General features: G+C 40.4%; 1 protein-coding gene across 6 annotated transcripts in view; it reads right to left on the bottom strand.

The window, feature by feature from the left end:
• Positions 1-23,756, bottom strand: part of SYNRG (synergin gamma) — a 96,514-nt gene that overhangs the window by 8,332 nt on the left and 64,426 nt on the right. For 4 of the 6 annotated variants that reach the window (XM_049771258.1, XM_049771266.1, XM_049771274.1 and 1 more), the window contains 5 exons: positions 11,541-12,134; positions 7,472-7,635; positions 6,380-6,433; positions 5,635-5,731; positions 2,742-2,890 (listed from right to left, as the gene is read on the bottom strand). In XM_049771258.1, the coding sequence (XP_049627215.1) occupies positions 2,742-2,890; positions 5,635-5,731; positions 6,380-6,433; positions 7,472-7,635; positions 11,541-12,134 (1,058 nt within the window). The remainder of the gene's footprint in view (positions 1-2,741; positions 2,891-5,634; positions 5,732-6,379; positions 6,434-7,471; positions 7,636-11,540; positions 12,135-23,756) is intronic. The other 2 variants (XM_049771289.1, XM_049771284.1) reach the window with 1 other exon arrangement.

The following is a 23,756-nucleotide window of genomic DNA, read 5'->3' as shown; positions in this document are numbered from 1 at the left end:
TAAAAAAATGAGCCTAGCTATGTGGTCAGTAGTGATAAGGTAAGAACCCGAATGATTCAGTACATTAAAGGTTTCCACTTTTGCTATATTCTCCAGCTCTGATTAATCTAATAATGCTGAGTTTTATCAAACAATAAACTTCTGGAATTCAAATTCCACAAGCATTTCATATCCTCTAGTAAATGTAATTTTATCTCTGAATATTTAGAGTAAATTAAAAATGTAATTGCAGTGGCCAGGAAAGCATTTACGTTTTTTAATTTTTAAAAATTAAAAAAATTAAAAATATTTTAAAATAAAAAATATAATATTTAAAATAAAAAATTACCCAGGAGTAATTCGCCTTATATGAGGCTGATTCCAGTTTTGCCCCTAGAAGTGTATAAGATCTCTGAGCATAACTGGGTGCAAAGTCCCCACATCCTCCCAAAATGGGGAAAAATGCCCAAATTATACACATCATTTTAGATTGTAAATTGAAAAATGATCCAAAGGGACAAGGCAGAGATTTGGGAAATAATTTAAACTTTTTTCAAAACCTATTTTACAACCAAAGGAACCTCCCCATGATGAGAGGGCTGACTGAAATGTGAGATGTTGGGCCAGCTGGAGATGGGCTGGCTATCAGCACACAGCAGGGCGAACCACTTCCTACACCTGGGCTTCAATCTGTGCAGATGGTGCACACCTTAAATGTAAGGAAAAAACAAAGAAAATGAAGTAGCATATTTATTCCAGCTGTGCAAGGAAGATAAATTTTTAGCTATTGAGCAATAAAGAATACCATAAAACCAACTGAATATGGATGAACATATAAGTTTTTCCCAGTGAGATCTAAGAAAAGAAAGGGCAATGAAGAGAAGAAAATCATTCCTGGGCCCAGAGAGATAGCACAGCGGCGTTTGCCTTGCAAGCAGCTGATCCAGGACCAAAGGTGGTTGGTTCGAATCCCAGTGTCTCATATGGTCCCCCGTGCCTGCTAGGAGCTATTTCTGAGCAGAGAGCCAGGAGTGACCCCTGAGCACTGCCAGGTATGGCCCAAAAACCAAAAAAAAAAAAAAAAAGAAAATAATTCCTATAAGCTTACTGGCATGTGTGCATAAATGCAGGTTGTTTGCATAAGTTTCTCAAAAATATGCAATATTATAAACAGCTATGAAATATAGAATGTGAATAATCCTATTTCATGGGATAAATGGTCAAAAGAGATGATTGTTAATATAAAGGGAAAATAAATAGTAAATTATTATCTGAAACACTGCATAGAATGTATAACATAAAAGAAATATGAAAACATGATATATTAGTTAATATTAGATGTTTGTTAAATTCAGAAACCCACAGGTAGAACACAACAATACACTTTATGTATTGTTAGCAACACTGAATTAATCCTGCCTCACCAAGAAAACCATATAAATATGTGTAACAATAGTGAAATATACTGTACACACGTACTTATGTAAACACTGACTTCCCAAGTGGATTTCAAGTAAGTCTTGCCTAAAGTCAGTCAATCTCTCCAAAAGGGTAGACAGCATGGGGTAGATGCTCCAGATAGGAGATGCTTTGTCTGAGGGAGCTTCAGTTTCTATCCCTGGTATTGCATGGTCTCCTAAGATCGCTGGGAATAAACCCTGAACACCATACAAGGAATAATCACTGAGCAGCACTAGATGTGCTCCCAAAACTAGAACAAATGGGGAATCATTTATTTAAAGATTCTCGAAGGTATAGAAGGAAAATTTAAAATAATCCCTAGGGGGGCGGAGTGATAGCACAGAGTACCTCAGTTCGATTCCTGGCAACCCATATGGTCCCCTGAGCCTGCCAGGGGTGATTTCTGCCAGGGGCGATTTCAGTTACTCAGGAGTAACCCCTGAGTGCTGCCGAATGTGACCCAAAAAACAACAAAAAAAACCCTAAGCCCAAATGTAAAAGAAGGTTAATAAACCACAGGATAGTAAGGAATTCACATAATTTTGTATTTTATTTTGTAGGATACTCACCAAGCAATACTGAGGTTACTGGCAAAAATGCTGGGATTTGAACCCAGGGTCTCTCACATGCAAGGTATGTGCTCTACCACTGAGTCATAATCCTAGTCCTATCACATAGTTTATGTATGTGTGTATGTATGTTTTGGCTCACACCTGGTTGTGCTCAGGGGTTATTCCTGTCTCTGCACTCAGGATCAGTGCTTGTGGGACCATATGGAATGCTGGGGATTGAACCTGGGTTGACTGTGTGCAAGGCAAATGCCTTACCCACTGTATAATCTCGGTGGCCTAATACTAAGCCTTTAAAAAGGGCACAAATGCGAGCATAAATAATTAGAACAGAAAGAACTAAAACTAAACAAAACAAATAAAATGAACCAACCCCTCCCCCAAGAAAATAACCCCCAATGCTAATTGGGGACCAAATCCAGAGACGCTCAGGAGTGACCTTTGAACATGCTCTCATGACCATATACAAGTGCCAGGGATTTGCACTGGGCATGGCACTTACCTCCAGTACTCTCTCAACAGCCCAATCACATTAATTTGTGGGTCAGATAGATTGTAAAGGGAGTAAGGGCCTTGTATACTATCTAAAGTCCAGCCTAATATTATTCACTTAAACTGCATACATAGTATCTTCTTTTTTAAATATAACATGATGCAGTAAGCACCTGCATCTTTCAATAAGGAGTATATGAACATATACCCTGCAACTGCAGAATTGTTTAAAGGGCTTACCGTGAGTGTGGCGAGAGACATGAAGCCAATCAGGTTATTCCATACTTTATCAATGTCCTTTAGCAACTGTTGAAGTTTTTCACTACACACCGCAGTGGCCTTTATTCCAAGTTCCACACGTTTAGTTACCCTATATACCTCCACAACACCTGACAGGGTTAAGTGAATAGGAAGTTTAGTATTATATAGAAGAGCAATAAATGAGTCAGAGATCAGCATTATTATTAGTTTGATTTGGGGGCCACACCTGGTGGTGCTAGGGCTCAAACTTAAAGCCTTCCACACACACACACACACACACACACACACACACACACACACACACACACACAAAGAAATCATGAACAGCTGGTATCCTAGTTGGAATTACAGAATACAGAATCTAGAAAGAAGGGAATTACTTATTCCTGGGGACTCATTCATTTTTCAATATAACTCGGGTCAGAAGAAGGATTTTGGGGGCCAGAGAGATAGCACAGAGTTAGGGCATTTGTCTTGCATGCTGCTGACCCAGGATGGACCCCAGCTCCGTTCCCAGCATCTCATATGGTCCCCAAGCCTGCCAGGAGCGATTTCTGAGCACAGAGCCAGGAGTAATTCCCGAGCACTGCTTGGTGTGGCCCTAAAATAAAAAATAAAAATAAAAAAAGAGGATTTTGGGAGGCAGGGAAACAGCTCCATTATAAAGCTTATCTATCATGTGTGACTCTGAGTTCAATTTCTAAAAGCACGTGGTACCCTATTTTAAGAAAATTAGAAAATAAAGACTGCATAGCTACACTGTTTGGACTTCGCTGAGTGGCTATGTAACCTTGAGTAAGTTATGCAATCTTTTTTCAGTTTCCTGTTCTGTAATACTGAGATAATGATCTCAAAGGATGGTTGAGAGGATCAAAATATGTTACTCCATAAAAAGTGGGAATAATGCTTGCAGAATAGGTCTAACATATTAGTATGAATCTTAATTTTGTCTTCCTGGTTTCTCTATGAGTCTATCTGTGTGAATTTGGGAAATTCTATTACACTGGTCAAACATGAAATATTAAAAGCTTGACACAATTTGAACATCATTATCATCAAGTTATGAAGAAATATCTCACTCTTCTGAATGTCCGGAGATTTACAAACTCAATGACTTCTACATTCTACAGGAATGTAGAGCTTAACAAGACACAGAAAAGTTCCTTTCCTTACGCAATATGAATTGTGACTTCCAACGAATATGATAGGTACTAAGTGACGAGGATCTCCACACTCAAAAGACACCCTCAGCCTCTGTAAGAGAGGACTGGAGGAATTCCAGGCCATCTTCAGAGTAAAACATCATTCGCCTGAGGTAGGGCACAACCATTTTTCCTCTTCCTTCCCTAGAGGAAAGGCTGAGGCTACTGCTCAACCTCTGGTAAGTGTGGGGTTTCTAATGCATTCTTTTTGTTTGTTTGTTTGTTTGTTTTTGGGCCACACCCAGTGACACTCAGGGTTTACTCCTGGCTATGAGCTCAGAGATTGCTCCTGGCTTGGGGGACCATATGAGACTCCAGGGGATCTAACCATGGTCTGGCCTAGGTTAGCACAGCAAGGCAGACACCCTACCCCTTGCGCCACCACTCCAGCCCCTCTAATGTACTCTTTTATGGATCCTAGGAAACTGTACTGGAAAGTAAAGACAGGCAGTCCCTTAACCTGGTGACAGCTGTGTATGCAATAGAGTTGTGTGAGCAGGAAGGAGGACCCAGAGTGAGGTGCAGGAGTAAGTGACAGAGATGAAGTGACTGCATCTCTTCATTAGCCATTCAGCTAGCAAATATTTCTGAATGATACTGTGTGCCAGGTAAAAGGCAGATGTTGGAGACACAGCAGTGAAGAGATGAACCAAATCCCTCCCCCTTCCTGGAAACTTGTTCTTTTGGAGGATGAGACAATAAACAAGAAAAAGTAAAATAAATAGAAGACTAAAGGTGATAGACTAGGAAAACAATGAAAACAAGGAAAAGGACAGTAAGTACAAAGATGGGGAGAGTGGCTAGTTTAAAGAAGGGAGGTCAAAGAAAAAATATCAGAAAATGCTGGCTCAGGTTGGATTCCTGGAACCCCATACATATGTCCTCTAAGCCCCACTAAAAGTGATCCCTGAGTACAAAGCCAGGTGTAAGCCTTGAGCACTACTAGGTATGGCCCAAACACAAAGGAAAAAAAAAATCTGAAGGCCAGAGAGAAAGTATAAGGGTTTAGGCCTTCCCTTTAACCTTAACTGCTTTCCATGTGTCCAATTAGGCTTTGATACCTGGCACTGAATATAATCCCTTGAGCACCACCTGGAGTGATCTCTGAGCAAAGTCAGGAGTAAGCCCTGGACTTTGTTGGGTATGCACCATGTCTCCAACCTACCCCTGCCCCCCAATTATATATGAGTTAAGAGACAAAAAAAAATAAAGAAGAATCTCTGTCATCTGGGACCGGGGAGGGGAGGAACACTGAAATGAACAGAAACTGAGATTTTAGGCTACTTAGGGGTTGGGAGGTTTAATAGATGAAGATGGCAGGAAAGTAACAAAATCTGTGATACCATGAGATGGCAGAGCTTGGTAGGGCACTGACTGGAGACCCAATGATTTCATTTTAATGCTTCTCTTGTTTAGACAGATAAACTAGTGATACAGATACAATTTAACATTGTTCCTCCTATAGTCAGAGACTCCAAATCAAATAGCTGTTACTGTCCGTGAGTGAGTTAAGTATCTTATCCACTAGTGCAGCTGCTTTTAAGTAAACTCATATATAGCTTGAGAGATTTAGATGAAATACTTACCATAAAGAAAAATAAAAAATATTAAAATGCTGTGGTTTTTTTTAGTATTAGGATTTTAGATAAGTGAAATATAAAAGATCATACCTAATAAATATTCCATGCCTTGAGCTGACTGTATTACTTCTGTGCAAACAGAGCTACTACTGATTCCATTTAAGGTATCATTTGCCTTCTTAATGACCTACAACAAATAAAATCATATCAATTTATATAATCAAGGAAAGTTACTGAAAATTAATTTACTATAAAAAATCAGTAGGTCAGGGGCCAGAGCGGTGGTGCAATCGGTAGGGCGTTTGCCTTGCATGTGGTAACCTAGGGTGGACCGCAGTGCTATCCCTGGTGTCTCATATGGTTCTCCAAGCCAGGAGTAATTTCTGAGCGCATAACCAGGAGTTATGAGCATCACAGGGTGTGGCCCAAAAACAATAACAACAAAAAATCAGAAGGCATGAAAAATCATGACAGAGCAAGGTAAGATTAGGATAATAATGAAACAAATCTGAAAAATTTTAATCACGAAAAAACAATCCTCCACCTCTTTTAAAAAGAAAAAATTAGGTTCTTAAGCTTATGAATTAGTCTAACTTAGACAGAGCTAGTAATATAATATTTTGTATTCTTTAAACACTGTGACAATGATAGACAATGAGCCTGTATCTGCTGTGAGGTCAGAGCTCTCTTACTGAGGATGCATAACTTTGCACAGAAATTGGTTTCAAAATGCTATTGAGTTAGGGCTCACCTTAATTTTACCTCTGTCTATTCAGACAGACCAAGAATGTAAAACAAAATGAAAGCACTTACATATGTGTGAATACATACTTACATCTAGAGCACTTCCCAGACATCTCTGCCATTCATATGCATACCTCTCATTTTCCTGTAATTTGTAATAAGAAGTAGGTTAAACAGGCCTGAGCTCCTCTATGTCTCTGTCCACTCAAAGAATAAAAGAATACTTTTACCTTTTGAATTCACTATTAGAAATATTAATAAGTCATGTGAATCAAAATGAAATGTTTGCGGGGGCCGGAGAGATAGCATGGAGGTAAAGCATTTGCCTTGCATGCAGAAGGATGGTGGTTTGAATCCCGGCATCCCCTGTGCCTGCCAGGGGCAATTTCTGATCATAGAGCCAGGAGTAACCCCTGAGCAATGCCCAGTGTGACCCCAAAACCAATAAAAAAAAACTCAAAATGAAATGTTTGCAAAAACATTCCTCTGTAAATGTGCCTTCAATTGTTCCAATAACAACATAAATGTCTTCAGAACTTATGTACTCCACTAGGATTCAAATCAGTATCAGTATCAAACCACTCGTTCCATGATTACAATGATGCAAGTCAATGTGTGTGTGTGTGTGTGTGTGTGTGTGTAGACATACATGGAAAAATCCCAGAAAGAAGAAAGGCTAAGAGTGTTGGCAGAAGAGGGCCAGATAAATACAATGGGTAGGGTGCTTGCTTTGCACATGGCAGATAAATTCATTCCCTGATATCCCATATGGTTCCCTGAGCTCTCCAAGAATGATCCCTGAGCACAGCCAGAGGTAGTCCTTACAGAAAAAAGTGTTGGTTGTAGGAGAAAAAAATGAAATAGAAGAAGTAGAAATTTTCCCTCTCCCCTCTGTTAAGATGTATTAACACTTGCTAATATTGTGAAAGTTTAGTTGCTCAAAAGAAATTCCCATTAAATACTTCCACACAAGAGGAAAGTCTAATAGGTGATTTAGGATTAAATTTCAGCAGATACCACTCGAGGGAAATATTTTCATCCAGAGCTAATGTCACCATTCTTTCACATGAGTAACATATATTTTGTTTGGTGCATTGTGACTTTCTCCCATATGAAAGCTGCAGTATTTTTTTCTTGGGGCCCTCAGTGCTCAGCTTTAACTGGGGGAAATTCTTCCACTCACCTCCACCTCTCCTGTCAGGTCTTTGTACCTGTCACGGATGACAGGCAGAGCAGGCTTTTCGCTGAGCGTATTGGAGCGGTCTCTGAAAGGTTGCTCCAGAGCTGGAGAAGGAGAAGAACGACTGATTTCTTTATCACCAAGGCTCAAACTCCTTTTGTGTGACCCTGGGAGAAGTGGAAAATACAATCAAGTGGGTTTTTATTTGTTTGTTTTTTGCTTTTTGGGCCACACCCTGTGATGCTGAGGGGTTACTTCTGGCTATGTGCTCAGAAATCACTCCTGGCTCGAGGGACCATATGGGATGGCAGGAGATGGAACTTTGATCCATCCTAGGTTAGTGTGTGTAAGGCAAATGCCCTACCACTGCGCCATTGCTCCAGTCCCACAATCAAATGTTTTGATCACCAGTTCAAGCAGTCTCTTACTAACATGATAATCCTCCTCTCTTTTTTAGATGTGTATGTCATGAAACATTCCCAAGTATACCCTCATTCTGTCTGGCAAGCTACATGTTAAATTCTTCCAGTTGTTCTTTCTTGGTTTCTCTCTCTTAGTGATTTTTTTTTTTTTTTTTTTTGCCCACATTCAATGATGCTCAGAAGTTATTCCTAGCTTTGCACTCAGGAATTACTCAAGAAATACTAAGGGGACCTTAACAATGGGACACCAGGGATAGGACCTGGGTCAGTGACATGCAAGGCAGGTGTCCTACCCCACTGTTCTATCACTTTGACCCATTTCCTAGTCTTTCATTTTCCTCATTGCCTTCTCTGACAATTCTTCTATAATTCTACATCTAGAACTACTGGAATTTAGCAGACAAAATTTTTCCTTGGCATTAATGAAAGTTAATTAATGCAATCAGAAGTTGATTTGCTTTTCTACGCAGTAGGCTCAGGTTTATATTGAGCACCTACATATATGCTCAATTTCAATGGTTTTTTTGTTTGTTTGTTTGTTTTTGCGTCACACCCGGCAGCACTCAGGGGTTACTCCTGGCTCAGAAATCACCCCTGGCAGGCATGGGGGACCATATGGGATGCCAGGATTCAAACCACTGTCCTTCTGGATGCAAGGCAAACGCCTAACCTCCAGGCTATCTCTCCGGCCCCAATTTCAATGGGTTTTAAACAGAAATCAATGATTCCTCTGTTAAGATGGGATGGAAGCAAAAAGACCACACTAAAATGTCTTCAAAGAGCAGGCAGGATGAGTGAATGAAGAAGTCAGTTGGATAGGAAGTGAGGAAACTGACATTTAGGTGTTTGGGGGACATACTGGTAGTTCTTGGGAGCTAGTCTGTGCAGTGTTAGGTGGTCATTCCCAGCAATGCTTGGAAGGTTATGAAGAGCTAGAGACTGAACCCAGAGTTTTCACATGTAATGTTTCCAGTCCTCTGAGCTACCTTCCTTTATACTCCATTTACTAGAGGGACAGTGCTTCTCAGTTCCAATATAAAAATTTTTCAGGGCCGGGCGGTGGCGCAAAAGGTAAGGTGCCTGCCTTGCATGTGCTAGCCTTGGACGGACCGCGGTTCGATCCCCCGGTGTCCCATATGGTCCCCCAAGCCAGGAGCAACTTCTGAGCACATAGCCAGGAGTAACCCCTGAGCATTACCGGGTATGGCCCAAAAATCAAAAAAAAAAAAAAAAAAAAAATTTTCAAAAAAATCTGGAAATCCAGAGTGTGAAGTTTCATGACTTTTTGTTTTTAGTTTTTGTTTGTTTGTTTTTGGTCATACCCAGCAGTATTTGGAAATTACTCCTGGTAGGCTAAGGCGACCACTTGGGAAACTGGGGATCAAACCTAAGTTGGCTGCATGTAATGCAAACACCCTACCCATATGCTATTACTCTGGCCTTGTGACTTTTTACATATCAGTAATTGCTTCACACATTAAAGAAACCTCCGTGTGGGTCAATCAAAACAGGCCTGCACAGTGAGAAAAAGAGTTCAAAAAGGTTGGGAGTATATGCTTTGTAGGTAGGATAACCAGGTTCTACCCAACATTATACAACTCCCTGAGCACTGCCTGGAGTGACCCCAGGACACAGCACCAATATAAGCTCCTGTGCCATCACTGAGTATAATTCAAAAATGAAAACAAAACAACCAGCCTGTATCCAGAGATTAAAAATATAGATAACTTGGGGCCAGAGAGATAGCACAGTGGCATTTGCCTTGCAAGCAGCCGATCCAGGACCTAAGGTGGTTGGTTCAAATCCCAGCGTCCCCTGTGCCCGCCAGGAGCTATTTCTGAGCAGATAGCCAGGAGTAACCCCTGAGCACCGCAAGGTGTGGCCCAAAAACCAAACCTCCCCCCCCAAATATATATATATATATAACTTGCCCACAAGTAGATCAACTTAATTTTTCTGGTTCTTAACACAGCACACCTCTAAATGAATGAATAAATGAACACAATAGATTTTGTGTCTTGTTTGCTTTTACTCCAAAAAGCAATTATCTGAGGTTTGATTTTAGTTCAGTTTCAAGGAAATCTTGTTCACCTGTTAAAGAGCTTAATTCCAGGGGGCCAGAGTAATAGCACAGCGGTAGGGCATTTGTCTTGCATGTGCCAACCCAGGATGAACCCTGGTTCAAATCCTGGCATCCCATATAGTCCTCTGAGCCTGCCAAGAGCAATTTCTGAGTACAGAGCCAGGAGTAACCCCTGAGCACTGCCGGGTGTGGCCCCAAAATCAGATAAATAGAAAGGAAAGGGTGCAAACTCCCCTTTCAAAAAAATAAAGAGCTTAATTCCAGAGGTTGAATAATCTATTTCCTTTTAAATAAGAGACACATTTTAATTATTTTGGGGGTGATGCAGAGAAGGGTTTGACAATACTCAGTGATCTCAGAGATCACTCTTGCAGTGCTCAGAGCTTTGGGGACTATATGTGGTAGCAGGGAGCAAACCAGGAGTGACTGCATGCAAGTTAATGCCTTAACTCTGATATCTCTCCAGCCCCCTCCCCTTATTTATTCTTAAAACCCCAACTCTCTTTGGAAAAAAAGATAGCTCAAAGGGGTGAGCACATATCTTGGATGTTAGAGGTCCCTGTTTGTTCCTTTGCACCACTGGGTTCCACATAAGTGATCTTGGAGCACAGACCAAGAGTCCCCAAAACAAAAAGAAAAGAAAAAAAGAAATATGAAAAATTAAAAAAGATCACCTAGAATCTGGGGGACAGTTTAAAGGACTGGAGCACAGACATGTTCAATCTAAAGTCAATCTTCAGATTATTTGGAACCTCTGTCTCACTGGAGTAGTGACAAAAAAGAGAATCCTCATTTTTTCCTTAGTCAGGAGAAACACCCTCTTAGACTCCACAACCTTAAATTCTAGTTTACTCCTCACTTTCTCAAGGTGTCTTTCCAGACCAGGGCAGTATCTGCTTCTCTCGGTCTATTGTAAGACAAATGCCAAGATTGTGACCTGGGCAGGGCCATAAAATGGCCGGATGCTGAATGCCAGGTGAAAGGTGTATCCAGGAAGAAAGTCCTATCATTAATTAGCACAGCCTTTGTGAACAGCCCAAATGCTTTCCTGTTATAAGCACAAGTACTCAATCAACATTAACACATCCCTCATTTTAGGCATAAAGGTCTCTCTCTTTGTGATGCTCTTCCTACCAGTGAACTGCTTCTCTATTAAACCTTTGCTATTCAAGACAACTTGGATTTTGTTGTTCACACTTGGGCAAGAATCCAGGAACATAATTTCAACATAGAGACTCACTCTGGCAGCAGCAGACCTGGTAGTCTCCAGGACCACTGGACCTGGATACTAAACCATCAAAGATCACACAGTCAGGCTGAGGATCAGTAGAGTGGCCTCTTGGCTCTCTGAGCTCTCCACTCCCAATAAAGGGAGAAAAAAGAGGAGAAGGAAGAAAAGACTGGGTGGGAAAAGAAAAGAAGGCACAGAGGGAGGGCCTGTGGGAGGGCACAGGAATAGGAGAAGGAAAGAAAGGGGAGGAAGAAAAAAACTGGAGGGAAGTTGTGCAGAGAAGGACATTTATGTAATACCTCAGTGGGAGGATCCAAGGCACCAAATTGGACTCACCTTGAACAGAAAGGTCAAAAGTTGCCAGCTCACTTCTGATCATTTCCTCACTGGATTTCATTTTGCTCTGTGTATTTGCCACCAAAAAGTCAAATTTGCTGATTTTGGGTTTTTCACTTTGAAACTCTCCAAAGTCATCTGAACATTCCTTGGGGGTGTCATGAGAAGCGTTACTGGAAGCTGGGCTTGAACATGTGGCCTCTTGCTTCCGTTCACTGGCAGGCAGGTCCTGTCTTGTGAAATCTTGGTAGTCTCCACTTTCAAATTCCTTTTGCTCACTGGTCGGAGGAATCATGTCCTTAAAACTGGCAAAAGCAGGGAAGGTGGGATCTGGAAGAGCATCTTCACTTGTAAAGGTTTTCCCTTTGGAGAGTGACGCCATGGTGATGTTTTCAGAGCTGCCGAAGGAAGGCTCTTGCTTTTGAAGAACTGAGGCAGCTGAGGAGGGTCCACTTCCTGCTGAGAGGACAAATGGAGAGAGTTTTCTGCCCTGAGATGCATCATCCCTGTCTGACCAGTCATAGCTTGTAAGTGTGTTCACTGCAAAATTGCTACTGTAGGTTCCAAAAGCAGCGTATTTTAAGTCCTCTATATCTGAAAGGGAAATAAGACCCCACAATTAGAGACAAGCTCAGGATTTAGGCCAATTGCCCTAAACTTTTTAGAAGCAAAATGTCTAGCATATTTGATTATCTTTATGCTATGTTGGAGTTAACTAAATTGGAGTGTATACTAAAGTGAAAACAGTTGGGCTGTAAAATCTGATATTTAAAATTCATACTATTTTCAGTGGGCATTTATATATAGATATATATTCACAAAAAACACTTTCTTTGGATATGTTACTTAAAAAAGATGAAGGATTAATTTACCAATGTGTATATACTCTCTAATATGATATGAAGGCCATTTAATAAACTGTTCATTCAATAACTGTCCACTTATATACCTTAAAATTTATTTGTAATTTTTTTTTTTTGTTTTTGGGTCACACCCAGCAGTGCTCAGGGTTACTTCTGGTTCTCTGCTCAGAAATCGCTCCTGGCAGGCTCAGGGGACTCTATGAGATGCCAGGATTCGAAGCACCAACCTTCTGCATGAAAGGCAAACCCTTACCTCTATGCTATCTCTCTGGCCCCTCTTTGTAATATTTTCTGATATAAATGTTTCATATCTTGAAACATTTCATATATGAAATGGTCATTTAAAATAAGTCATATACATTTTATTTCTTTTGGTTTTTGGGCCACACTTGGTGATGTTCAGGGGTTACTCCTGGTTATGCACTCAGAAATAGCTCCTGGCTCAGGGGACCATATGGGATGCTGGGGATCGAAACCAAGCCTGTCCTGGGTCGACCATGTTTAAAGCAAATGCCCTACCGCTGTGCTATCGCTCAGACCCCCATATACATTTTAAAAGTTCATACAGGGGCCGGGCGGTGGCGCTAGAGGTAAGGTGCCTGCCTTGCCTGTGTTAGCCTTCGACGGACCGCCGTTCGATCCCCCAGCATCCCATATGGTCCCCCAAGCCAGGAGCAACTTCTGAGCGCATAGCCAGGAGTAACCCCTGAGCATCACTGGGTGTGGCCCCCCCCCCAAAAAAAAAGTTCATTCAAAATACAGAGCGTGGGACCAGGGAGATAGCACAGCAGATAGGGTGTTTACTTTGCATGCAGCAGATCCCAGGCTTTCTACATGGTCTCCTGAGCCTGCCAGGATTGACTCCTGAGGGCACTCCTCTGAGTACCATGGATGTGGCCCAACATCAAATACAGAGAGTACAAAGGGTCAAGCACATGCTTTGCCTTTGGAAATACCACTAATAATCGATTGTTCAATAATCAATTCTCAGTAGCACATGACCCCTTGAACACAACCAGTAGTGATTACCGAGCTACTGAGATATTGCTAGATGTGGGCATAGTCCTCCAAAAGAGGATAAAATGCAGTAACAAACTAAATAAAATTTATTTAAAAACAAAAAATTTCTCAAACCTAAAATAAAAAATTTGCTAAATGTAGTGGAGGATGAGGTGAGGGTCCTTCCCAGTAGTGCTGGGGTAGTGCAGATGTGGAGCTGGGGATCAAACATTGGACTTCACCCATATAAAAAATGTGCTCTACCTCCTGAGCCCTATTCCTGAGTCCTGTGAACTTAATTTTATATCAGTTATTAGTTACATCCAAGGCAAGAACAAATACAATATTTTAATGAAATTATTACTTACCTAGTCATTATTTTTGGTCATTATGGACGCCATATTGCTGTGTAAAGAAAAATCAACTAATCTACTTTAGCTCCTAAAAAAACAGAATCAAAGGTCTGAGTCCCATTGGGCTTTTGTTTCTCCTTCAACTAGGTGTTAGCCCCTTATTAGAAGAAGAACAACGACAACAACAACAACAAAAAAAAAAAAAAAGAGAAAAAGAGAAAAAGAAGAAAATGCTGGGGCAGCCAGCACATTTCAACAAAGCATTCTTTTTTTTTGGGGGGGGGGGGTCATACCCAGCAGTGCTCAGGGGTTACTCCTGGCTCTACGTTCAGAAATTGCTCCTAGCAGGCTCGCGGGACCATATGGGATGCTGGGATTTGAACCACCGACCTTCTGCATGCAAGGCAAACACCTTACCTCCAAGCTAACTCTCTGGCCCCTCAAGAATGCATTCTTTTTTTTTTTTTTTTTTTTGGATTTTGGGCCACTCCCGGCGGTGCTCAGGGGTTCCTCCTGGCTGTCTGCTCAGAAATAGCTCCTGGCAGGCACGGGGGACCATATGGGACACCGGGATTCGAACCAACCACCTTTGGTCCTGGATCGGCTGCTTGCAAGGCAAACGCTGCTGTGCTATCTCTCCGAGCCCGAGAATTTTTTTTAAATGAAGACAGACTTGAGATTGATCCCCAGACTTGTCACCTACCTCCTACTCTAAGCAAACTAATAGTTCTTTTTGTTTGTTTGTTTGTTTTGGGTCACACCCAGCATTGCTCAGGGGTTACTCCTGGCTCAACACTCAGAAATTGCTCCTGGCAGGCTCGGGGGACCATATGGGATGCCAGGATTTGAACCACCGTCCTTAAATGCCCTACCTTCATGCCATCTCTCTGGCCCACATGTTAATAGTTCTTAACTTCAGTTTGCTTATTTGTGAACGAGAAGACCAGTACTTGGAAAAGCCCTGATGGGCAGGCAATGAATCACTTCTGTGTGGGCCTGGCTCACACCTGTAATTATTTGTACAGTTGAGTGGCCACCAGCCTCAACCTGACTCTTTTTTTTTTTTTTTTTTGGGTCACACCTGACAGCGCTCAGGGGTTTCTCCTGGCTCTATGCTCAGAAATGGCTTCTGGCAGATTCAGGGGACCATATGAGATGCCAAGATTCAAACCATTGTCCTTCTGCATGCAAGGCAAATGCCTTACCTCCACGCTATCTCTCTGGCCCCTCAACCGGACTTTTAACTTTTAACTTCTGCTTTGAGGTCTCACATGGAATTATTTCAGTGCAAGTGAAAAGGCAACTCATTCTTGTAGTGGCCTCACTATGGGAAAAGTCATCTTGTCTGCTTCTGGAGGTAGAACCTGCTGAGGTTAAACAGTGCAGGTTTGAGAGGTGTGAGAGTGGCCGTTCCAGTGGAGTGTGTATTTGCTCGCACTCGCTTTCATAACTGTATATGAAGCAAGAAGCAAGAAGGTTGACTGTGAGTCTCCCAAGAAGACTGACTGTTAGATTCCCTTATTTGACAAACACAAACTTGCAGTGTATCAAAATGCCTAAAATTTCTTTCATCCCCCCACCCCCACCCCATGTTGCTCTGGGGTTACTCCTGGCTACTCAGAAATCGCTCCTGGCTTGGGGGACCATATGGGACTGCAGTCTGTCCTAGGCTAGCATGTGCCTTATGCCCTGTGCCATCACTCCAGCCGCAAAATGCTTAAAATTTTTAACTCAGATGACTGGAACAAACTCCAGAGGGGAATCAACTATAGGTCTTTTTTTCATTTTCTCTCTAGTGAAAGCAGCTAAGGGACATCTGATATGTCCATAGCTCTTCTAACTGACTATAAACTTCAAATCAGACATTTAAACCCTATTGGGAAAAGAGCAGAAAATTAATAATAAAAACAAACAAACAATACCCCTAAATGTACTATAAAGGACAACTAACAGAAAGTGAGTATCTTTCATAGAACAAAAGTATATTTCAAAATCCTAAAGTACAAATGATACCCACCAAATCTGTCCTATAAAATAGAAGAAGGGGAGTGGTCTGGAGAGATAATACAGCAGGTAGGACACTTGTTCTGTATGTGCTGACCTGGGTTTGATCCCTGGCATCCCATATTGGTCTCTGAGCACTACCAAGAGTGATCCCTGAGACCAGAGCAAGGAAAGAGTAAGCTCTGATCATCACAGGGTACAGCTCCAAAACCAAATAAATAAATAAATGAAGAAAAAGTATATTACATGTGGTTCATAATGAATTAAACTGGCACTCAGGCAAAATTCTTTTCTTAGTCTCTGGCAATAATGTTTTGCATCCCTGATATTTAAAGGGACCAGACGGTGATCTGACTGAAATGAGGTATATGCAGTTACACATAAATTAATCTTTCAGGTAGTTAAAAGAGTGTTTCACAACACAGATCTTTTATTCTTACTCTATAGAAAGTTTATTAAGAAAGCTGTATTATGAGCTAGTCCTTAAACCCTTAAACCTGGGTCATTTACTAAGATGGTAGCAATTTTCCAAGAAACCAAAGGTAAATGGAATGAAAAGTTAAGCTCTACTTCAAATATCACAACCAAATTGCGATCCAACATGAAAGGAAGTTAGAAGGCTTTTTATTTTTTAAATAAATAAAAGCAAATAAACCCCAAAACTTATTGGAATATAATCAGGCAAAAGGCATAGCAATAAGGAATTAATGCGGGTGAAGTGCTTTTAAGGTACTTATATAACATTTTAAGTCTCAAAAAAAATCCTTATTAAAAATTGGAAGTGTAACATTTTGCCTCCTGAAACAATTCAAAAATGATAAAAGACAAAAATATTAAACACCAAATATTAAAGTGATATGTTTTATATTTTAAAATAACAAAAATTAAGCATGCAATAAAATTAAAATTAAGTCTCAAGGTTGTTTTATAAATTTTACTTTTGCTTATTTTTTGGCTACGCTAGTCTAAAAAAGTAATTTACTAAAATACAAAGCACCAGGGCGAGGCTGGAGAGATAGCATGAAGGCAGGGCCTTTGTCTTGCATGCAGAAAGACAGTGGTTCGAATCCCGGCATCCCATATTGTCCCCTGAGCCTGCCAGGAGTGATTTCTGAGCACAGAGCCAGGAGTAACCCCTGAGCACTGCAGGGTGTGACCCAAAAACCAAAAAAAAAAAAAAAAAAGAGAAAAAGAGTACTGGGCCAGAACTATAGTACAGCGAGTGGGAGTGTCTTATATGTGGCTAACTTAGGATCATTCCCTGGCACCTGATATGGTCTCCTGAGCCCTGCCAGATGTGATCCCTGAGCACAGAGTCAGGAGTAAGACGTGTGCCCCAAACAAAAAATAAATAAAAAATTAAAATATAGAGATTATTATATTTTGGCAGGGTAAATATTAGTAAACCATTTTTTCTTTTTTTTTGGTTTTTGGGCCACACCCGGCAGTGCTCAGGGGTTACCCTGGCTGTCTGCTCAGAAATAGCTCCTGGCAGGCACAGGGGACCATATGGGACACTGGGATTTGAACCAACCACCTTAGGTCCTGGATCGGCTGCTTGCAAGGCAAACGCCGCTGTGCTATCTCTCCGGGCCCAGTAAACCATTTTCTAAGAAAGTGTAGTAAATCAGTTCAGAGAAAGTAGATTAAACCAAGAAAACTTTTTTCGTGTTATCAATTCTGCATTTTTTGAATAAATTGTATGTATTATTATGATGACCTTAAAAATATTAACAATTCTGAAAAGCCTGCAATGTAAATGATGGAATCCCTGATAGCCCACATTTCATTTTGTTATTATTGAAGTTACTCTAGGTGTGTTTTCAATTTGATAGCTGAATTCTGGAGTTTACAAGGAAAAAAGGGAAAGGAAAAGAGAATGGATTCCATAAAATAAACAGAATCATGACTGTATTTCCAATTCTGTTGGAGAGCTCTGAGGCTGTGCTAGGCTAAACTGTAACTACACACAGGTAAATAAACCAGATAGTGTGCTTTGAGGCTATGCTAGGTTAAACTACAATCACACACAAATAAATATACCAAATTGTGTACTTTAATGCAAGTTGTGCCTGCATTTAGGAATGCCTTCTTATAAAGGCCAAAGAAATACACAATATAACCTGCTTTCCATCATGGATCTCAAATCAAGGCAGGGTTTCTTTCCTACCTTGGCAAATGGTCTTAGCAGTCTCCTAAGTGACCTTGAATTAGATAAACCCTTTCCGAACAGATAGCTTACACAGAAACAAGGCATTTCTTGGAACAAAGAATTGTCTCTACAGGGTCCAGTGGTAACAGTAATTGTGGACATTTTCTTTTCTTTTGTTTTTTGGGCAGCGCTCAGAGGTTACTCCTGGCTCTCTGTTCAGAAATCACTCCTGACAGGCTCAGGAGACCATATAGGATGCTGGAAATTGAACCCAGGTCTGTCCTGGGTTGGCTTCGTGTAAGGCAAACATCCTACCGCTGTGCTATTGCTCCTGCTTCAACTGTGGGCATTTTCTAAAGTTGGAAGCACTTGCTTCAGATACTTTTGAACAAGAAGGTAAAAAATGGAGTTACATTAACAAATTCCACTTCTTTCTAGTATCTTTCAGAGTAATTAAAACTGTTCATCGAGGGGCCGGGCGGTGGCGCTAAAGGTAAGGTGCCTGCCTTGCCTGCGCTAGCCTAGGACGGACCGCGGTTCGATCCCCCGGTGTCCCATATGGTCCCCCAAGCCAGGAGCAACTTCTGAGCACATAGCCAGGAGTAACCCCTGAGCATTACCGGGTGTGGCCCCCCCCCCCCAAAAAAAAAACTGTTCATCGATAAGAAATTCCTTAATTTCCAACAGCAATTTAACCAAAATTTCATTGACTATAATGAACAATTATTTAAACATTCAACTTTTGTATCCCCCTTGATACTCTTGTAAGATGACTTGCAGTCACATTTCTTATTAACCAAAAACCTGGTTCAACTGTATCTTGTGAGCCTCAAATTCTGAAGGGTGCTGCTGAAGAATACAAGACTAAAGGTGACCCACAGTGTTGAGGATGACAGGTATGAAATGATGCTGTAAGAGTTATTTTCCAGTGCTTTCTAATCTGCATAGAAACCTCGTATTCTTCATATGAAGACTCATACAAAATCTATGGTTTAAATTAGTAGCTTTTCAACTGCTGAACAGTAGACCAGAGGTTGGGTATACATGTGTAAAGGATGAAAAAGTTGGTTTATATTATATGGGTAGTCTTTTTAAATAACCTTGGGTTTCTGGGTGAGTGTTTTAAATTCAATAAAGAAAAGCAACATTTTAAGTTGTTTTAAAATGCTCTGAGCATTTTAAGTCAGGGGAGCTGGTAGGTCAAGGAATGGTATAAGGATACATAGTGAAACTGCATATAGAGGTAACTGTTCAGTGGACTGAACATGCTTTGTATAAGGCCAAGTTTGATCCATAAAGAATCACTGTATGATCCCTTGAGAAGAGAGCCAGGAATAGCTCCAAAACACTGCTGGAAGTATTCCCAAACCTAAACCCAAACAAATCAAAATCTACCAAATGGGGGCCAGAGTGATAGCACAGCGGTAAGGCATTTGCCTTGCACAAAGCTGATCCAGAATGGACGGTGGTTTAAATCCCAGCATCCTATATGGTCCCTCGTGCCTGCCAGGAGTGATTTCTGAGCACAGAACCAGGAGTAACCCTGAGCACCATCGGGTGTGACCCCAAAATCAAAAACCAAAAAAAAATTTTTGATTCCTTCTGATTTTAGGATTTAGCTAGTTTCTTTGATATTGAAACTTTTCCATATTCAATCGTTACTTTTAAAAATTAGCAGGAATGGTGGGGAGGGGGGAGAAGGTGGGGAATGTGGTTGACCTGGATTCAATCCCTGGCAAAACATATGGTCGCCCAAGCACCAGCAGTAATAGTGATCGCTGAGTGCAGAGCCATGAGTAAGCCAAAAACAGAGCTAGGAGTAATCCTGAGTGCAGAGCCAGGAATAAGTACTGAATAAGAATCAGGAGTAAGCCTTAAGTGCAGAGCCAGATATAAGCCCTGAGCATCATTATGGCCCAAGAAATAAAAAACAACAAAAAGATCAGCAAGAATAAATTAATTATAGAATATAAATACATTGTTGTGTTATTTCTCAGGAAAGGATGAGTGAGAAAATTCAGCACCATTGTTATTTAGCATCATGGTAAGGAGACTACAGTTGGTTTTAACCCATAGAATAAAGTTCTTCAAGTTACATTTTTTTTTTTTTGATGTAATGCTTAGGGGTTACTCCTGGCTATGTACTGAGAAATCACTCCTGGCTTGGGGGACAATAGGGGATGCCGGGGATTCGAACCATGGTCCATCCTAGGCTAGCGCATGCAAGGCAAATGCCCTACTGCTTGAGTCACCGCTCCAGCCCCAATTCAAGTTACATTATTATTAAAATTACCTCCTTTGGGCCCGGAGAGATAGCACAGCAGCGTTTGCCTTGCAAGCAGCCGATCCAGGACCAAAGGTGGTTGGTTCGAATCCCAGTGTCCCATATGGTCCCCCGTGCCTGCCAGGAGCTATTTCTGAGCAGACAGCCAGGAGTAACCCCTGAGCACCGCCGGGTGTGGCCCAAAAACCAAAAAAAAAAAAGAAAGAAATTACCTCCTTTGGTGCTGGGTGTATAGCCAAGAGGCTAGAGTTCATATTGTTCATGAAGGAGGTTCAGGTTTGATGCTGCTTACTGGCCAAACACCAGGTGTAGCCCCTGATCACCACCAAGTATGGCCCCCAAATAAAAGTAATCAGTTGACTTTGGTCAGGGATGGGATCAGAGGCAGACACTTGTTTGGCATGTATAAGTTCCTGGGTTTGGTCCCAGCACAAGAAAAAAACCAAACCAAACCAAATCCCCCCAAAACCCTTATTGCATAAGGTCAGGGATATAGTTCAAGCAGTAGAGAACCAGCCTTGCCTGTGTGAGTTTAATCTCTAGCACCACAGGAAATAAATAAGACTAATTTAAAAAATTAGAACCAATTGTTATTAAACATTCTATTGAATTTGGCCACTATTATTCCCTTACTTATGTTTCTTTATATCTTATATACAAGAAATGACATTCTATATTTGTCCGTGTCCTTTACACAACATAGTTCCATCCATAAAAGGTCAAATTGCTACTTTCATTTTTTTCCTTACAACCAACTAGTACATTGCTGTGTAGATGTACTCGTAGCTTCTTTATCCAGTCACCTGTTACTAGGCATTTGGGTTGTTATTAGACTTTGCCTATCAGTGTTGCAATGAACACAGGAGATGAAAGTATCTTTGAGAAATAGTGCTTTTAGGCCCTTGGGAGAGATGCCAAAGGAAAACAAAACAATGGTCAAAGGCAACAGAACCCGAGAACTTATTTACAGAACTGCATTTACCAAGGGTAGGACTGTGTGGGTGGGTGGATGCTATGGACACTGGAGTAACTGTGCAGTCACCAGGCAGTCACTCTAGTGGAGGGAGTAGTATTGGAATGTTGCCTGTATTAACATCTTACTAAGAACAGTCTTGTAAACAACAACAAAAAAAACAATTCTATTGGCAAAGGAACGAACCCCTTAATTAAAGCTATCACAAGATTGCTTTTATACACCTAACTAAAAAAATACTACATAAAGGGCCACCATCATGATCACTAGATGGGAGCACTGCCAAGATCTTTTTTCCCCATTTGTTGGCAGTACACTTCATAACTGAAATGTGATGCCATGAAACAAGGCTTTTGGAAACACGTATTAATCCACTGTCTAAGGGTTCATTATGCTCTGGGAAACATGATATTTGGAGTGGCACAATAGCTTTTCAAAGAGTTCATCTAAATTCTAAAAAAGCAACTTCAACTTTTTTCCTTGCTCAAATGGCAAATTTCAGATTCTGCATGTGATCGCTTAGGAATCCTATTTAAAAGATTTATCTTCCACAGTCCAATTTTCTTCCTCATATTTTAAAAGAGAACAAATAACAAAACCTAAAAATACAAGAATACAGATTTTATTTCTTTTTAATTTAAGGTTTTTTTTTGTTTTATTTCACAACCATACGCAGCAATCTCAAAATTTACTCTGCTCAGGGGATCATAAGTGGTGCTAGGATCAAACCAAAGTTGGCCTTGCACAAGGCAAGTACCTTAACCTCTGTACTACCTCTCTAGCCACACCCCCCATACACATCTTTAATAGAGAAAATAGCCATTTTTCCCCTTAAGATTTTTGTTAGATTAGGGCACTTATATACGAAAAATAGTATTTCCAGGTCTTTTGCTTTAATTATATTTTATAATGGAAAAATAATTGGCTAAATTTGGTCTACTCCTACTGAGAATTTTATGCTTCTTTCTAAAATTGTTTCCTTTAAAAAGAAAATGGTTTGAAGTTTACTTTGAGGACTCTAAGGTCATTTTAAGAACTTTCTTTATGGACTATAAGTAAAAATGACGGAGGGTAGCTTCATAAAATAGTTTTAAGTTGGAAAACTAATTCACTCTACAATTAGAGATGGAATAGCCAATTTCAAATCCAAATCAAATTCAATTCTGATGACTTCACAGTATTAGCACTGAACCCTTTCCATCACAGAGATTCTCAATTTAAATTCAGTTTGAGATAGTAGGCTCAGAAGACCAACTCAATAGTATTTGATGATTTAAATTAAATTTATAGCTATTAGTTATTAACAGTTCTGTGCCCCTCTTTCCCTAACACCAAATTCATGTTCTTCTCCTTAATTTTCCCTTCTGTCCCCACTTCATAAAGTAACCCCCCCTAGAGACAGGCTCTGGTGGAAGGAATTGGGGGTAAAGTTTCCTCTCTCTATATTATATAAGTTATATAAGGTAAACGAGCGTAAGGTTATTTCTTTTAAATTTAAAGTTATGCTTTAATTCAATACCATGTTACAAAATTTAGGTCAATGGTATTTTAAGAGGAAAAGATGAAAATGCACCAATATTCTCTTAGGAGAAAGGTACTTGATGAAACAAAATGAAAAAAAAAAAAACCCTTTAATTTTAGGAGATGCTATTTAAACTTGCCAAGAACCAGGTATTTCTATAGTATAGCCCTGAAAAAGCACAAATTACACACATCCCCACACTTTCAAAATATGCCAAAGAATTATTTATTAACATAGGACTTACAGATCACAAAAGAATGGTACAGAAGAGCTGGAAAAGAAGTCATCAGAATAAGCATGCAGATCAGTATTTGCAGAGGAATATACCAAAGTAAGTTCAAAAAGGCACATTCACACAGAAAATGTCTTAATTGAAAAAAATAAAAGACATCAGAAAAAGCAACCAAAAAAGTAAAAAAATAAAAAAGTAAAGGAGCAGTGGGGCGCTAATAAAATACAAAGATTTTCAGTGTCAAAGAAGAGCTACTTTACATTCGGTAGGTAGTTAGCTACAAGTCTTGCTGCTCACCCTTTTAGAGGATCACAAATAAGATAAGTCCTTGCTGTCAATAAAACCAAGTAATCTGAATGAATGCACATCAAGAGGCTACATGACAGAGATTAAATTTCGTGTTCATGAGAGAAAATTGGTGGGGGAGAGCGCAGGAGAAAATAGGGGGAGACAAAAGCAACTTAACCGAAATTTTGTGCAGCAAGGTCCCAAAGGGTTAAATGCAATATGCAGCAGAATCAGGCAATGTTATTAGTATTATTATCTACCTTCCATACAAAGAATTAAAGCAAGAGTTCAAAGAGCCAGTATCCCCTTCAGAGTTAAGTTAGGGTCTCAAAACAGGACTAAGGTCCCAACCTAGCAACCTACTAGGTTTTATTCTCTTGTTAACCCGCTCACTCCAACAAGTACCTCAAGCTGTAATGAATATGAGGACCAGGAAAGCCAAACTGTAGTAGCAAAGAATTCCATTTACCCTCTATAATGTATTTATGCAGGAGTTTTGCTCAAAGCAATTTCATTCATTGGTCAGACATCAAGCCCTTTTGAACA

This window comes from Suncus etruscus, chromosome 1 (genome assembly GCF_024139225.1).
Source record: "Suncus etruscus isolate mSunEtr1 chromosome 1, mSunEtr1.pri.cur, whole genome shotgun sequence".
Lineage (NCBI taxonomy): Eukaryota > Metazoa > Chordata > Mammalia > Eulipotyphla > Soricidae > Suncus > Suncus etruscus.
This window is presented reverse-complemented; position numbering and strand designations above follow the sequence as displayed.